Consider the following 18641-nt stretch of genomic DNA (forward strand, 5'->3'; position numbering starts at 1 on the left):
AGTGGAAGGAAGGACTTAGATGAAATAAAATTAAGAAAGTTCATGTCAAGACATAAATAACACACAATTTTGGGGCAAAAATAGAAACAAAATAGAAGAGGGGCATGACAGGAGTGACATTTGGTAGCACTGGGCAACATTAGAGAGCCTAGTGGTGGATACTTAACAGACATCTAGTGGCACTACAAGACCACTTGTTGCAAGTTGTTGTTGTCCTAGTTCATTTATAGCCACACATACAACAATAAAACATAATACATTAATTATTTTTGCTGTAAACCTTAACTCTAGAAAGAGAGAGCTCTGCAAAAATAAAGATAAAAATGAGGAGTTCAAGGAAAATGTAGAAAAAAAAATCAAAGGAACCTTGGAGAAATTGGAGTAGCTAATAATCATTAGGGGATGTTCTTAGTTTTCATTTATTTAGGGATTTGGGTAAATGGGAGTTTTCAATGAAAAGGGTAAAAACTTGCATGTATTCAAACATTATTATGAGAGGATTGATAACTTTTTTATCAGTTACTAGTACACATTACAACACATGTGTTCTACTTGATTTCATAACTACATACTTAGTATATAGTAAATTTATTGCTATGGCTATTGGCCTTGTAAGGATGATAGTGTTTACGTGATATGATAGAACCTATGTGTGCACATATTAAAATTGCTATAATTTAAAATAGTTAGCACTTAGCACTATGTGATGTTTTGTTATTGTGATGAAAGTTGAGCAAGGAGAGGTTCTGTCTTTTCTGGCTGAAAGGCCCTAAACCTATGGAGGGTATTTTTGCGTCAAGCGGTGGATAGCCAAACTAGAAATTGGCACTTCTTTGATATGATAATGCTATGTTGAAATAATGTTTAATTAAGTGATATCTAAATGTTTTGTGATGGTGGCTAGATAAGGAGATTTCTTAGAATAATGAATGCTTCTCATGATAACGTTTCAAGACGTGCATATAAATAAATAAAATCTTAAAATAGTGGGATCCTTATATGTATAAGGGGGATTAAGGACGTCTCATGGTTGCACACCCTACTTCCATAATTTCAGGTTCGATTGGACTAAATTTAAGTGTTTTTTCCAAGATAGTGTCACTTTTAATATGTATTACATATTGGCGGGAAGACACTAGGCCTGTGTTTTGTTGGTAAATATGTAATGAGCCTAAAAAGTTTGAAAAATGTTATGTATGAACTGAAAGCCCAATGTAAAAAGCTAGTTAATGAAAGTAAAATATTTTTTTTTGGTTGCATTATGAAATATATGTATAGATGTTTGTGTTATAATCATACTCCCTTGTAACTATGTTATTACTCATATTCAAATGGTGTTACATTTTTTTTTTGCAAAACTAATTCTTTTATAGACCTTGTGCTTCTAGCATATTTTGAATAGAGGCATGCCATGCATACCATTACAAAGCAAGATTGAGAAGTTGCATATTGCCATCCTACAAATAGTTTAATCTTACAAATAATTTTATGAAAATAATTAATGGCAATTTTTGTATTTTTGCTAAGAGAAGATACAAAAGGAAAAATAAAAAAAAACAGAAGACTAAACCGGTTTAAATATGTTTTTTTTGCGGGAGCATGGCGTTCGATCTCCCTCTCTCGCCTTGGTTTGCAGGAGTTAGCCATGTCGACCTCGTCCGACATCCAAGACCAGGATCTGTGCCACTGATACGCCTCCAGCGCCATCCATTCATTGGAAAGTGAGAGTGTGTGAAGTGAACATACGGAAAAGAAGGGATTCGGCTTTCGATCTGACCAATTATTCTCAATTGTTTGAACAAATCAAGAAGCAGAAGTGTGACTCGATTGCGCAATGAGCGGTGCGAGACTTTGTGCAGTGTTGGGGGAATTGGGGTACGACGGGGCGGAGTCCCTGGATCCCGATAGCTTCGAATGGCCGTTCCAGTACGACGATGCTCGCTCCATCCTCGACTGGATTTGCTCCAGCCTCCGCCCCTCCAATGTCCTTTCTCCCTCCGAGGTCTCCCAGTACGTCTGTTTTTCAATTTTGTTTTCTTTTTTGTTGTTGAAAAGTTTCTCGGCCACCAAACAAGCCTTTAGAGTTTCTTCATGTGATTTTACCAATTCAGGGTCCATGCCATTTCTCTGGTTTTTAGCCTACCTGGACTGGTCCTGCTGTATAATTACAGTTAGTATAAGGATTTGGCTTTGTTCAGGAATCATGAACAAGCAGTTCATAATGCAATGTTCTTTGGAACAAGTAGTTACCATTTACCGTCAACCAATATTATTTCTTGGCCCATCCCAATAAAAAATAAAAAAAAAGAACTAGTTTATTTCTGAAAATTTGAGATTGACTTGGCGGGGTTCTGAATTTTGATTTTCAGCTTCCTCATTGGCTGGATAATAAGCTATCTGTGGAATGTTTTGCCAACACGTTTTGATTTGGCACATAGAGCAACCACTGTCGTCTCTCTTTGCATATTAAAAGATAACTCCTTATTTATCTTTGTGAGAATACGTAGGACTAGACTTTATTAAGTTGCAGAATGTCAATTTTCTTGCTGATACCAATAATAAATAAAATGGAAAAGATGAAAATTTATGTAATTTTGTGGACTCTGGTCAGTGAGTAAATTTCCTGTGAACTTCACGTTTTTGTATTATATAAGAAGTTGCTCCACAGCTCATTTTGGACGAGAAAAAAAAGTTTTCATGGCTATATTCTGTCTTAAAAAATAACAATGCAGTAATGTCAGGCTTTATGTCCTTTGGGGCTTATGTTTCGGTTAAACTTGTGGTTATATTACCAATTAGTATATCTAGTACATTAATAATTATTTGTTTTGTTATCCAGGCAGGAACAGTTTTTACAAGAAGGCAAGTTGTTGGAGGTATGTTCATTATGTGCATGCTTTTAAATATACATTGTACAGACTGACTGCTAGTAAGTGCATGCATGTGTCTACTGGTTTTTGTGAATGCATGTGCATGGAAAGCACTATGAGCGAGTTGTTGAGTTCTATGACTCCATGAATAGTAGAATGTAGATGATATTAGAACTAGCTTACCCTTTTATTTTTTGGATAGAGAGTTTCCTTTTCCCTTCTTTGATTCTAATTGACAAAGAGTGTTGTGTAAAGAAAAATGTGAAGATAGAGTTTGATATGGGTCACTTCCCCCTCCTTTGAAGGCCAAGTGTTATAGGGCGGCAAATTTCCAAGACTATTAGGAATGACCCCTGCCTTAATTTGCCTAGAGTTTGATGGAGTTATGCTCGTGCGACAACAAGACTATACCAAATCCTGTCCAGACGTAATTAGCTTCATCCATGGAAACCCTCCAATGACCAATTTAGCCGCACAACATGACAACCCTCATTCCATTTGACATTACCATTGAGGAACCATGATTCGAACAAAAAGTGTGTTAAGCTCACATTCTCCTAGCACTGAGGGTAACTCTCATCCCCACAACACAATCCTCGTGTAAGAGAACCTGCCACTTACCACCCACTAGTTGGGGCTAAGGGAAGTGACATCATACACTACTTGAGTATGACATATGAAGGATCAACATCCTCAAGAGTTCAATTGGGTATTAGAAAACACCTCCCAAGAGCATACACAAGGGCCAACATAAAAGTACCAACCTCTAGGCCGAGAATGAGACATGACTTCATTCTTCAACGAGTTGTCAATGGGGCTCCCAATCCCACATGGAAGCCTAAGACACCCCTCGAAGATGGCAGGAGCTTGCCCCTGATCTCTCCTCAAGGTGTTGACTCTGTATCCAAGAGGATATCAGGGGAGGTAGGTTGCTTATATGGTGTTCCTCCAAAAGTAATTTCTTTGTTGCATTCTCATTCACATACGAGTGACCAACTGTGGATCTAATGATCATACATCACAATCTAAGAAAACACACATATATCATTTGCTACACTCCCATAGTCCCTAAGTCAAAAAATCTTGGAATAAATGAGCTCTTGCATTTCGTTTTTACATAACACAATGATTTGTCTCCATTTTATGGAACATCACCGAATATAAATTAATAATAATCCAAAAACCCTTATGGAACACATCCCTAAACACAGTGTCGTCATCCAAACTTATGTACAAACTAATATTTAACTTTTCTTGGAAACCACCTTCTGATATGTGGTTGCTCAATGAAATCACCATGTCCAAAGACATTGCTTAAACCTATTAGTCATTAATCATCCTTATTACCACAAGTTCCATAGATAGGAAACAATCCTCCCAAGACTCTACCTTACTAACCCTTGATACGAATCCGTATTTCATCATTGTCCATTGGAAACTCAAGCATCGTCACAAGAGTGGAGAATATTCGTCAACAAATTGACTGGGGCAAGATCCTTCCCAAGGTTGATCTCACTTTTAAAATCAATCGAGACTCACACTAGATTAGCACCAAGGAATAATTCATACCTGAAATGCCATCTGGTCGAGAATCCATCTTAATCTACTTTTGATACTTTGATTTGATATCTCCACTTGGACGTTGATGCAACTTGCTTTTAGTTACAAAGATTCCCATTCTGAATTCCTCATTCTTCAAAGATTATACAAAAGGCTCCTTGTTTTTTCCATATTTCGATTACTAGTAGATAAGGTTCCCACACCAATTACATCGTCAAGGCTCATCTCCTACATTACATTTTGAGGATAATTCCGCATCTTGAAGGGTTTCCAAATCTAACAATCTCATAGATCTGGGGCTACCACAACAAGTACAATGCCAAAGCTTGTTCCCAGCAATCTGCTCTAGGGACGGGTCCACAACCTTGAAGTCTCTAAAAAATGTGAGTAACATTATAATCTAGGGGTTGGCATCCCGAGGTTTCCCTAGGCACACCCAATATCCTTTTGAACTACATAATTCAAGAGTTGACCATTCAGTCTATTTACCCACCAAATACTTGCTTGAATTCACTCAAGGCTCACTAGTTTAGCTCTCTGCTTGAGTACTAATACTCATTATTTGTATCCGGTCTTTTGTGTCCTCTGACATCCAACCCTCAACCCCATAGGTGCTTATGACTAAAATTCTAATTGTCCTATCCCAAACAAGTCTAAACCACTATTTGTTGTGCCTAACATTTTGATACTATTGCCCTCTTTCCCACGGTGACATTCAAATCTTTTCATGTGAATAGATTGCTTTTTGGCCAAGTTGCCCAAAATTCACTACACAATAGGCCTTCTGGCCATGACATTTCATGTGCCCTTGGCAACATGGCTCAAATGCCCTTCGGCAAACCAGAACCCAAAGCATAGGTGAAGATATGACGCACATGCCAATGACACACAAATGCACAAATGTCAATTCCACAAGTGCAGTCTTCAACCATGTTCCCCACTAGAAATAAAATCATAAGGATCTTTAAAGTCCTCTGAGCAACATATGCAGTTCCCTTCAAGTCCATACCCTATTGTTTTTTCACCATCTTGACCAACACAAAGCCACATTGATGGGGCTTTAGGATTATTTGCCCCAAGGCTTTCAAAACTTTATCTTTCCTATAAATCCAAGATCTCACCTCTCGTTATGGGTTTGAACTTCCCAAGTTTAGACGCCCTTAGCAAAACTCCCACATTTGTCCCACTTCCATTAGGTTAAGGAGTACCACCTCTGCCTATGGAAAGAGGATGCCACAAAGTCTCAGTGAAAATTGTCATCTGAGCTCAAATGCCAAACGAAATAGAAGAAATCCCATATTGTGGCCTTAATACCCCCCTCAAGGGCACAGGATATGCTCATCATCTTATACCCACATATCAACCCTCATTCCTTTGTCAAGGGTATAGGGTTAATACTACAATCAAACATCTCGATTTTCTCAAGATGGTCTACTGAAGGCCAACTTTTGCTGCATTAATGCATGAGTCACCTAACAAGAGGGAGAGATTGATCAACACCCACTCGGAGGTAGGTTGATCTTTCTACTAGAGAGTTGATGCCCATTAATAATCTTGTTTTAGCTCTTAAACAAAGAAACTTGCTCTGAAACCAATCGTTATGGGGCAACAAATTTCTAAGGCCACAGGGAATCACCCCTGCCTTAATATGTCTGAAATGTGACGGAGTCACACCCATGTTGCAACAAGACTACACCAAGTCTTGCCCAACCGTACTCATCCTCATCTAAGGAAACATTGCAATGTATAATTTAGTAATCCATGGGGCTCCCAATCCTATACGGAAGCCGAAGACACCCCTAGAGGATGTCAAGAGCCTGCCCTTGATTTCACCTCGGGTTGCTAACTTAGTACCAAGAGGATACTGGGGGAAGTAGGCTGCTCACCTGGTATTCCCCCAAATGTAATCTCTTGGTCACATTCTCATTTACGTATAAGTTATGAACTGTGGATCCTTTCGGGGGAAGTAGGCCGCTCACCTGGTATTCCCCCAAATGTAATCTTTTGGTCGCATTCTCATACATCATAGTACTAAGGCAACTGTTCGAATCCAACACAACATTAAAATGACATTTGAAATATGTCCTATTACATCTCCATAATCAAATCCATGCTAAAAGAAATTCCTTTTGTAGCCCTTTTGACATGAACACGGTAACCATCCAAGGTTGCCCAACAAGCCATATGACATGTGTTGTATTCACAAGAATGTAGCACCATGTCACTAAGCCTCTAAGTATTATATTTTGATGATCTGGCATCTTGTGCCTATTCTTGTGCATTGCTGTTTGTTTTTTGAATGGTATACTCAAACAAAATCTCCAATTCATAGTTTCACGCATTTTAATTTTCATGGCTTGTTAGGGGGAAGACTTGGACTTTGCTTATGATAGCATTTCAGCATTTTCAACCAGGAGAGACAATCAAGAAGCAGTATTTGGAGCTGAAGAAGGATTGAAAGATATACGGTAAATGAGGATATTGTTTTATATGCACACACACACACACACACACATACTTGAATTTTTGGTGTTTTGTCTTCTCTTTCTTTAGGGATTTTTGCAAACAACCAGTAGTTAAGGACTCATTTTGTTGTGGAAACATTTTTAATTTTCCATTTTTCAGTTTTTCAAAGAATTTTAGAAATTTTAGCTTTTTTTTTTTAGTTTTTCAAGATTCATATTGAAAAAAGGGTAGAAAATTAAAAGTTGCTTAAATGTGCAAAACAATTTATCATTTTTTTTCTAGATTTCAAAATAATTACAGAAAATACAACTTGATTTTCAATTGACTAAAAATTATAGAAGGTACTATTTCGGATCATGGATTTTGGGGCTTGAAATTGGATTTATGTGGATTTGGAAGAAACTAACACATAGTCCACACAAATTAAAGTCCAAGATACGAATTCCATGCTCCCATACACAAACTAAGAGTTAGAAAACAATAGAAAGATGTTTTCCAACTTTTCTATTTAAATTTAGAAAATTGGAAAATAAGGTGGCATTTTTGTAATTATTTGAAAAATTAGAAATAGAAAATATAACTATTTCCACAAGTAAATAGTGTAAAAACTTTTTGTCGTTGTTCGTTTGTTTCATATAAATGTTTTAAAAATGAAAAATTAACTAAAATTTTTGTTTTTTTTTTTTTTTAAATTTTTTGAAAAGCTAAAATGCAAAATGAAAGCTGTTTTCCACAGCTAAATGGGCACTAACATTTTCTTGCTTTAGGTTTTGATGCTGCTAAAGACTTTTAGGCAGTCCGTTTAGATTTATGATGACAAAGATGTTTAAGCGGTTAATGGCTTTAGATTGATGAGGCCAAAAAATGTTTTGGCTTAGGAAATTTGTTAGTATGATGTCCATGAAAAGGTTTAATACATCTATTTTTGCATATAACTTATCAAAGTTATTATTTGTATTCTTCACTAGGAAATTGTTGGGATACTGATTTTTTTTTTTTAATAATCTGGGAGAGATTCTTTTATTTATTTATTTATTTTTGTGTGGTGGGACCGTGGGGAGAATAAAACTTTTGAAGCATGAGACAATAAGACATATGAAAGGGTGGAGGCTCATAAATCAGTATATTCTTGCACACTTTGAGTTAAATGAAGGTAGAGATTTTTTTTTGGGGGGGGGGGGAGGAGGTAAGTATGTGTAGCTACTTAAGCATTTTCATAATTCATTGTCTTCCAATTCCTTCTTATTATTTTATTTATTTATATATATTGTAAAAAAATTCATTTAAGTTTTTTAACAAAAGTATAGGAGATCACAATTCAGCTAACTACTATATTGGTGCCCTCCAATCCCTTTGAAGATTGGGTGGCGATGTTGATGGAGTATCGCCTACGGGTAGTTCTCGACATTCATGTTCTACTCAAATATTTACAAACTAGAGATTTGTCTTGGTTCAAAAAGTTTTATATCTTAGGTAATTAGACAACTTAGGGTTGTTTTGGATATTTTAGTTATTTTGGGTTTTATTTTGACATTTAATTGTTTTGGATTGTTTTGTAATTTTTGATAGTTATATATTTAGGGTTTTATTAAGTCTCACATTAGGGTTTCTTAATTTCAAAGTTTTGGGGCTATATCGATAGTTGGGGTTTCATTTTGCAGAGCATTAAGTTCATTAGAATGGGTTTTATTGATAGTTATTTACAAAATTCTCGTGTTCCTTTGATGCCATAGAGTCCAAAAGATTGCATACACTGAACAAGTACATAAAGCTCCCCCTCTTCTACTTTTCCCAAAAACCCCTGAAAGCTCATTAGTAAGAAATCATTCACATTTTGCGGAGCCACCCACACTTCACCAAAACAGGAGAAGAAAAGAGCATTTCAAAGCAGTTTGGTACCCAACACTAAAGAAATAAGTGCATATTAGTCTCATTGGACTTGCGACACAGCATACATATATCTAGGCTGAGGGCCTTATAGGGCCTCCTTACGTGTAACAAGTCATTTGTATTAGTCTAGTTAGGAGTCAGGGTCCAGTTGAAAGCTTTGATCTTAAAAGCAACCTTTGCCTTCCAAATGATACCAAGGAAAAGGACCGGGGTTGAAGGTTTCAAAAGATGAGTAAAGAAGGATTAGATGAAAAGGAATCCAAACAATACCCTTGCCAAGGATTGAGTGTCCTAAAAGGAACCTTTGCTTTTTAAACAAAACAAAGTAAAAGGACTGGGGGTTGAAGCTTTCAAAAGATGAAAGCTTTTGGATTCTGTGGTTTTGGGGGATACTATTTCATTAGCCCAGTCCACTTTTATCAAAGAGGCTTTGGATGCAGTTCTGTTAGCTAATGAACTGGTAGGGGATGTTAAAAGGATAGGTAATTAGGGCATTATTTTTAAATTGGATTTTGAGAAAGCTTACAATATGGTTAATTCGGGATTCTTGGATAAGGTGATGGTTAATAAGGACGTTGGGTTCTTATGGCGTAAATGGATCAAAGGTTGGCTTAGTTATGCCAATTTGTCTCTAATTATTAGTGGTATGCCTAGGGAGTGATTTGAGATGTTTAGGGGGTTAAGACAAAGGGATCCATCATCTCTGTTTTTGTTCACGTTGGTTTTGGATGGTTTGAGTAGGCTGGTGTTGCTGCTCAGGAATATGGCGTGATAAGGGGTTTGGAGGTACATACGGATAAGGTGGAGGTGTCTCATTTACAATTTGCTGATGATACTGTTTTCTTTTTAGAGAATAGTAATGAGATATTTCACAAGGTACTCACGCTGCTAAAAAAAAAAATTGAGAAGAATTCAGGACTGAAAATTAATTTGGTTAATGTGGTTTGGCTGGTATTAATTTGAGTAATAGGGAGTTGGAGGGTTTTATATCTCTGAGGGTTGTGATTTGTTGTCTTGGTCCATTCCTCTTGAGTATTATCCTTTGTTCACTGCTTTTAGGATCTAGTGCTTGAGAGGGTAGGGAAGAGACTAGAAGGGTGGAAGAAGGCTTACATTTACTTGGGTGGTAGGAGTACTCATGTCAGTGCTTCTCTCTAATATTCCTATTGGGAGGGTAAGAGGGATCATCCTGTTTGTTGGGAGGTGGTTAGGAGACCAAAATCTAAGGAGGAGACCTTGGGCATCGGTAGTTTGGCTTCTAAAAACATTTCTTTAATAAGCAAATGTTTCTGGAGATTCCCCTTAGAGTTTGGCTCCTTATGGTATAAAGTAATAAAGAGTAAGTATGGTATTCATAGGAATGGGTGGGATACTAAGGCGAGTGGAATTGGTTCTCATGCATGCCCTTGAAAATTTGTCTCTCAAGTTTCTGTTTTTTTTTCTCCTTTCATCTGATTTTTTTTTGTTGTTGTTGATATTGGGGATAGGGTTTGCTTCTGGGAAGATATTTGGGTGGTTGAGACTTCATTGGAATACCTTTTACCTCCATTGCATAGACTATCATCTGTGCATGATGCTCCTCTTTTTGAATTCTATTCTTTTGAGAGGGGTCTTGTGTCGTGGGACTTCCATTTTTTTAAGGAGTCTCAATAAGAGAGAGATAGAAGAGCTCACTTGCCTCTTGAGCCTTCTGAATTCATTCATTCCCAAAACCAGTGGGCATAGTAGGCTTTGGATTGGGAACTCATTGGTTCATTCTCTTCGAAGTCCTTTTTTGTTTGTTTGATTGAACCTATTATTCCCAATCCTTTTCATCTGAATAAAGTTGTGTGGAAGACTGCTATTCTTTTTAAGATTCGAGCTTTCATATGGACTTTGGTTCTCAACAAGGTTAATACAAATGATTTGCTGCAGATTAGGAGGGCTTATAAGGCTTTTAGTCCTGATGTTTGCTTGATGTGTGGCAAAAAAAGTGAGACTAATAGTTATTTATTCCTACATTGTTGGGTGGCAAGGGCGCTGTGGAATAATTTGTTTTCCTGTAGTGGTGAGGATTGAGTGCCTCTGAAGACTTCTTATGATTTCATATTTTAGTATAGGTTTTGGGCTTTGGAAGAAAGAGAAAAAAGAAACGGTTTTGGTTTTGTGTTGTTTTTGCTATATTGTGGACTCTTTCACTTGAAAGGAACGCCAGGATATTCAGAGATTTGAAGACTCTAATGCATTTGATTTGGGGGAAAGCTTCGGAGCTGTTTGGTATCACTGTCATAAATTGTGGAAACGAAAACCAAAAATGAAAATTAAAAACCAAAAACATAAACTAAAAACTAAAACTAGCAACCTATTTGGTTAATATTTACAAAATTAAAATAAATTAAAAAATGCTCATTTTCATTTTTAAATCAAATAATATTATAACAATATTATTAAAATAATAAATTTTCAAAATAATACACACTAAGAAAAATACCATAATAAAAATAAAATATTATAATTATTTTACTTAATTGTTATTATTTCAAAATTTACTTTACAATTTAAAATTTATTGGACATGACAATTTAAAAATAGTAAAATATTTTGTAATTAGCTTTGTTATTATTTTTTGAAGGGCAAAAGACATTGATCTCCCTTGAGGTTTGACAAAAAGGCAAAGACCTCCTGTGAGGTTTCAAAAATCTCATAAACCTCCTCTAAGGTTTAAAACTCTCACAAACCTACCCTGACATTTGACTTTTGGGACACTTAAACCCCTCAAAACTCTTGTCTTTTTACAAAATACAAGAGGAGGTTAGTGTCTTTTAGGCAAACCTTAGGCGAGGTCTATGAAATTCTTGAAACCTCAAGGAAGGTCTTTAAAATTTTTGAAACCGTACGAGAGGTCAATGTCTTTGTGCTAAACCATAGGGGAGGTCTATATCTTTTACCCCTTTTTGAAATTTATGTATGTTCTTATTTTAATTATATTTAAATTCATATGATCATTTAATTTTAATTTTAATTTAAAAGTAGATAAAATGAATGATTTAATCCAAAAGAACTATTTCTAAATATTAAAAATTTTGGCAACAGGTTGCGAAAACAATTGAAAACCATATAATTTGGTTTTTAGTTTTTTCGCAAACAACTGAAAAGCGACAACAGAAGCAGAAAAATGGCAACATAAACAAATGCATTTTTATAATCTGTTTCTTTACTGTGTAGAAATAGAAACAGATAACAAAAAACAACAACAATACCAAATAGATCCTTCATTTGTGGTTGCATTTTGGGCTTATTCTTTTGGAGTTTTTAAGGGTATTTTGCTGTCTAATATCGAAAGGGATTGGAAGGCAGCACAGATGTAAATACTTTGTTTCTTTTTTCCTTTTGTTTTTTGCTGCAAAGGAGGATGGCTTGTCCCCCCCTTTTTTTTTTTCCTGTAATTTTTTATTTTCTTGCATTAATGAAGTTTTTGTTATATAAAAAAAGAAAAACACTCAAACATCTCCAACTCGAACATCTCCTCATGTTTGAGGTACAGCAAGAATCTAGCACACTCAATAAAGAAGTAAGCTCATGAACCTCTTTTTGTTAAGTGTCTAAGACTCCTAAAGAAGTTGAAGTCCCAAGAAAGAGAGCGACCCTCTGAAAAGAAAAAAAGTTGTAATTGATGTATTAAGAACAGTGGACAATCTAAAAAGATGAGGCACCAATAGCTCTAATGAAATTTCTCCCACAAAAATGTCCTCTCAAAATTAAGTCCTATTACCATTGGTAATTATGCACTTGGAAACGAGTAAGAGGAAAGAACAAACAAGCTACTTGGGAAATAAGCTTCTAGGGACTTGCATGAGAAACATTGCCACTTCCTCTACAGGGAATTAACCTCTAGGGAGAACCTCCAAAACAATTTTCCAGTTAAAGAAATATTTTTGGATGCCATGTTACCCCAAGCCCCAAACCCCCTTGGGACTTAGGTCTCCTAACCGCATCCTGACTAACAAGATGATCCCTCTTTTTCTTCCTAGTTCCTAGTGCCAAACTGCAGGAAGTCTCATAATCCTTTCCAAAACTCGTCACACTCTATGGGAACTCTGAAAAAGGATAAAAAAAATATATTGCGATGTTAGAATGGGAAGTGCTAATGATGCAGTACTGCTGCATAGTAAAAGCACATTAATATTGTTCATGTTTATCAATATTATTTAGGTGTCATTATTATGGTCTGGTCATGTATGGCATTTCCTAAGTCCAAGTTTGTTATTTTCGAAGCTCATTTATGATTTAGTTCCAAAGTTATTTTTGTGGTCTTTTGAGTCTAGAGAAGTCAATCCAGTTGTAGGCAGCAATAGTCATTTTCCTAGGCACATTTAGGGCCCAACTTGTATTTATATTAGCCCACAACGAGGAGACAATACAGAATTTTTCCTTTCCATTTTGCCTAGCGATTCTGATCTGCTTAGAATTTTCCTGAGTTCTGGAGGTGTGGGTTGAGGATTCACCTTCCATAGCTTGCGCCTCTGCATTTCTGTGCGAGTGGATCTCTCTTTTGCCACCATATCTCCCTGTAATTATCCAAATCTTTCAGATTTCTAATCTGACAGATTCTCTATTTCCTCCATGCACACTGCATCAAATTGGCATCAGAGCAGTTCCTTCCTTGGGTTTTTTCTGTTGCTTACTGTTAGCTGTTTTTTTATTTTTTTATTTTTAATTTTTAATTTTTTAATATAAAATATTGGACTGCTTTGTGTTCTTCACATATTCCATTTAAATTATTTTTCTGGTATTTGAAAACAAAGTCCATTGGTTTCCTCACTTGGATCTGCTTTATGGTATTTTATTCAAGCTTCAATCATCAAATATGGCTGTTCATCCATATGTCAAAGATAATTTTTCCCCACTGTCAAGAAAACCTTTATTTATTGCTACTAGAAGGAATCAATTGATAATATTGGGAATGTGGCAGTAGCAATCTCTAAAAAGAAGGAAATTACAAATCGTGGAATGGTGGAAGATCTGTTTTGAACAAGATGCACAACAGGCTTTGTAAATTAATTATAGATATTAATAGTTGGACAAATCTGCTTGTTGAGGTAGCGGTGGAAAAATGAAGCTTGGGTTTGGTTCAGTAAAGGGGAGGAAGTATTTGTGAAAACAAGGTGTATGATCAAATTATCAATTTTATGATTGCAATCACTTGTCAAGAATCCATTTGGTGTGACATAGTACCAATGGAAATTTGCCATATTCTACTTGGCCATCCATGGCAAAGTGGCTGAAGGGTTGTCCATGATGCTAATGATAATGCCTACTCTTTCTATGTCAAAAATGGTGATGAGAAGAAGAAGCTAGTTTTATAGCCTATGAAGGATGTTGATGTAACAAAAATGAGGAAGGAAACACATGCCAGGGGTTTTGATAAAACAAACCAACGTGTCACTGAAAATTAGAAGCGCTTAATGAGGCTATCCAATGTTTCCTCAATTGAAAATCAAGTTATAGTGGATGAAGCTGTTGGTGCTTCTACTCTCCCTAAAAGATATGAGTTATGTTACAACAAAGCAAGCTGTGTCACTAATGTTTATTCGTTCCTATGCACAAAAATAAAGCTTTTGACGATCAGCAACAGTAAATTAATGAAGTAGTTTCTGCTACCAAAGCCAAGTCAAGTGTGAGATGGCAACAAAAACAAGTTTTGGAGGCAAACATTACTGGAAATTTGCAGGATGTTCTATGGGCTCAAGGGAAATCTGTGGATGCAAGACAAAAGGGTGCGCTGATCACCATTGCAAGTTTAGAAAGGGTCAAGACTTGGGCTGTGAATTTCAGTCACAAAGATGAGTTCCTAATAGGGAAAATCTCGTCACCTACAAAGGAGAGATGTGGGGAAAAAACATTTACGTAGCAGATCTATTTTTCTCCCCTAGTGATTATGATGTTCCATGGCTTGCTCAAAAAAATATCAGATGGAGATTCAAAATTCTGACTTTTGGATAAGCACTTTCATGTACGACGAGAAGCCAAACCTCATTAGACATTTAGACCCTTGTTGGGAACTCAATCAAGGGTTGCTGTGTTTAATTAATTGGTTTATATAGTATGTTCGGTTTAATTAGTAATAGAATTATGTGTATTTGGGGTTTTTTTGTATTACCTGTTTATTTTAGCATCATGTTTGTACTTTGTAATTTCATGTATTTTAGGGGTATATGCGTAATTTATTTAATTTTGAGCTTTCTTATTGTTAAGGTTTGATATACATTGTTGGCCGCCACAACCTAACAGCTTAAGCTTTTAGGTAAAATGGTTATCTATCATGGTTTTAGAGCCTGGTTGCCAGGAGGTCCTTGTTTCTAATCTTGTTACCTGTGTTTATTGTTTGCTTCTTAAGAATTATCTTATTCCCTATAAATGGTGTTGTTTATCATTTGTTTATCTCTCCACATGCTGTTGGGCTGCATGTGCAGGGGAGTGTTAAAGCTTGATGTACATTGTTGGCCCACAAGCTAATAGCTTTAGCTTTTAGGTAAAGTGGTTATCCAACACTTATATAAATAGGGTGTGAAAGCCATGTAAGAGTTAGGTTTTTAATGAATTTGAATTGAACTGAATGTGTAATTTTCCCCTTGTATCTCCTTTTTTCTTTCTTCCTTCCTTCTTCGTCCTCCCCTCTCCTATGTTTTCTCATGGCTACAGATCCTTGACACTGTCCCGCATCATTTGGTATCAGGGCCCAACCACAACCACACCATTCTACCATTTTCAACCCCCCTTTCCCCCTCTCACTCTCCTCTTCCTCTCCTCTTCTCCTTCTATATCTCTCTCTCTGTTCTCTTCCACTTCTCTGTTCTTCCTCCTCCCTTCTCTTCTCCTGTTCTGTTCTTCATCTGCCTCAGTTCATTTCTCATGTTTCTTGTTTTTCTGATCTTCTGTCTGTCTTTAACTGTTTTTCTGCCTCTAATTTATGTTCTCTCTCTCTACTCTGTTCTATTCTCTGTGCTGTTTTGCAAGTCTTTGTCCTTCTCCCTTACTCTTCCTCCTTCTTGTCTTCTTCTCTCTCTGTTTCTCTCCCTTCATTCTATCTCCCTGATTCTGATGTACTTTTAATTTTCTCCCTCAGTTCTCTTCTTCACTGTAATCTATTCTCTCTCTCTCTCTCTCTGAATCTCCCATTTTGAAACTATCCAGGAATTTAAATCCCAATCCCAAATTTCAGCCCCTTCAACCATCCTTTCTGCTCTGAAATTTCAGTTTTAAAAAACCCTGCAACTTTCAGCCAGATTGCAATCGTGCCCTCAGTTTTTGAACACCTCTTTCCTGGAAGACTTTCACAGCACCACTGGTACCATTGGAAACAGAGACTTCCAATTAGCCCCTCCCCAAAAATTTATCTCTGTCCAACCATGCGTGTGGCTCCATGCTGCGGAAAACTATTTCCCATCCATCGCTCCTTCAATATTCCCAATTTTCTAGGCTTATTTCTTCATGCTGCCACCACCAGTGGACTAACCATCTTTTGATCTATCACTACAAATTTTCATTGCTGGAGGACACTTGCTGGTGGTGCATGCACCGGCAAAGTGTGTGTACGGATTTTCCCCATTTTTGCAACTTCTAAAACTGTAAAGTATTGTTTCCAGCCGCTGTATTTTGAAATTTTACTTAAACAAACCTGGAATTTTTGTGAAGTTATTTGATGGAAAGGTTGATTAATTGAGTTTGGTACGCATTTCGAAGGCTCCATCACTCCTACCAACATCCAGAATCAGAGTTTGCTGCATTGTGAACATGTTTCTTGCACCACTTGAGCATCGCTTTTGAAGAGTCAAAAGTTCATTGCATTTTGTTTGTCATCCTCCATTATTCAAAATCTGAGGCCGAATTTTTTTTTCATCTAGGAGAGATTTGATGTGGGACTAGAAGCTGAACGGCTGAACTTGTTGGGAATTGGATCAAGGGTTGTTTTGATTTTTTTTTTTTTTTTGGTAGAAAGATAAAATTCATTAATGTATAAAATAGATACTTACAAAGAAAGGAGGATAGGGAATCCTCCTTGTGCAGGAAAAAAATGCAAAAATAAACAAAGAAAAACAATTACATCAAAGCCCCTTTCCAACTCCTTTGAAGATCCAATAACAACATTCCATGAAGGAATCCCAAAGAATAAGCCCAAAAAGAAGCCTTGAAAGTAACTCGAATCCAAAGAAAATGCACAAAATGTATCTTGTCGTTGAAGATCCTTGCATTCCTTTCAATCCTCAAAGTCCAAAAAATGCGAAAAAGTGCACATCTCTATAAAATTTTTCCCCTCTTACTCCTCCCAAAACCATTGTATTGTACCATTAAGAAAAATCTTGGGAAGCTCTAGAGCTGCCTCAAAAATGGAGAAAAGAGAATCTCAAAGCTACCTAGCCACCTTACAATGTAGAAACAAATTGTCTTTTGTCTCGCTAGATTCCAAACAAATCACACAAATATTAGGAATTATGGCCTTGTATGGTCTCCTTAGTTGCAACAAATCATTATTGTTTAGCTTGCTAAGAGTCAGAGTCCTCATAAAAGCCCTGATCTTATAGGGAACCTTGGCCTTCCAAATGAATTGATTCAAGGAAAATCAAGAAGGATTTGGCCTTTTCAGCAGCTAGGCAAGAAAAATTTTTGTGGAAAACAAACAAAAAGAATCTCCAAGCCAAATCCTCCAATCATCACCCATTTGAGGAGCAAGAGAATCTAGTGTATGCAATAAGAAAGTCTTAACTTGAACCTCTCTCTCATTGAGATTTTTGAAGAAGTGAAAATCCTAAGAAGAAAATCCCCCTCAAAGAAATAAAAAGCATTTATTGGGGCATTATGTAAGAGGGACAATCTAAAAAGACGAGGGAACAGAGATTCCAAAGATAACCCCCCAAACATCTTCCCAAAAGCAAATATGATTCCCGTTCCCTACACGGAAACAAGTAAGAGGGAAAAGAATTGAGCTATCTAAGAAATAAATTTCCAAGGACTAGCATTGGAAACAATACCACTACCACTAGTATCCCACCCATTCGTATGCTATTTGTGCTTACTTTTACTGACCAAGTGCCATAGAGTCCATATCCAAGGGAAACCTTCAAAGCCTTATACCCACTAAGCAGATGTTTTTAGACAGCAAATTCCCAAGGCCCAAACCCCCCCAAGTCTTAGGTCTGTTCACCTTCTCCCAACTATTAAGATGATCTCTCTTTTCATCCCACCCTCCCAACTAGTAAAGGTTGTTGTGTTTAAATAATTGATTTATTATGCATGTTTAGTTTAATTAGTAATAGGATTATGTGTATCTAGGGGCTGATTTGTACTATTTGTGTCTTTTAGAGGCGTACTTGTAATTTCATGTATTTTAGGGATATGTGTGTAATTAATTGTCTTTCATTTAGAAGATCTGCAAATGATAGAGTTGATGGAACTTTCCTCCTTCGTGTTGTTATGGAACAGTTGTCATCTTTCTTCGGCTAGTGATACTTGGTTCTGATCTTTGGATCATTCAAGGAGGGGAGGTATTCTTGTAAATCTTTCTTTGCGTTTTTTACGTGTCCCAACTCTTGTTTTCTTCTATATTTGTCTGTTTGGAAGGCCTAAGCTCCCCCAAAAATTAAGGCTTTCATTTGGCTGACAGTGCTTAATAGAATCAATACTAATGATTTATTGCAGATTAGGAGACCTTTGAAGGCCTTATCTCCAAATGTTTGTCTACTTTGTTATTTGAATTCTGAAACGGCATATTATTTGTTCTTACATTGTGATTTTTCTTGGTGTATCTGGAATAAATTATTTGGTTTGTTGGGAGAAACTTGGGTTTGCCCAGCGTTGGTGGAAGGAATGTTGGCTATT

General features: G+C 36.5%; 1 protein-coding gene across 2 annotated transcripts in view; it reads left to right on the forward strand.

Moving 5' to 3' along the window:
• The first annotated feature begins 1559 nt into the window (after window positions 1-1559).
• Window positions 1560-18641, forward strand: part of LOC131145029 (AUGMIN subunit 3) — a 124906-nt gene continuing 107824 nt past the window's right edge. For both annotated transcript variants that reach the window (XM_058094057.1, XM_058094058.1), the window contains exons 1-3: window positions 1560-2010; window positions 2840-2876; window positions 6795-6898. In XM_058094057.1, the coding sequence (XP_057950040.1) occupies window positions 1835-2010; window positions 2840-2876; window positions 6795-6898 (317 nt within the window). In that variant the 5' untranslated portion in view covers window positions 1560-1834. The remainder of the gene's footprint in view (window positions 2011-2839; window positions 2877-6794; window positions 6899-18641) is intronic.

This window comes from Malania oleifera, chromosome 12 (assembly GCF_029873635.1).
Source record: "Malania oleifera isolate guangnan ecotype guangnan chromosome 12, ASM2987363v1, whole genome shotgun sequence".
Taxonomy (NCBI): domain Eukaryota; kingdom Viridiplantae; phylum Streptophyta; class Magnoliopsida; order Santalales; family Ximeniaceae; genus Malania; species Malania oleifera.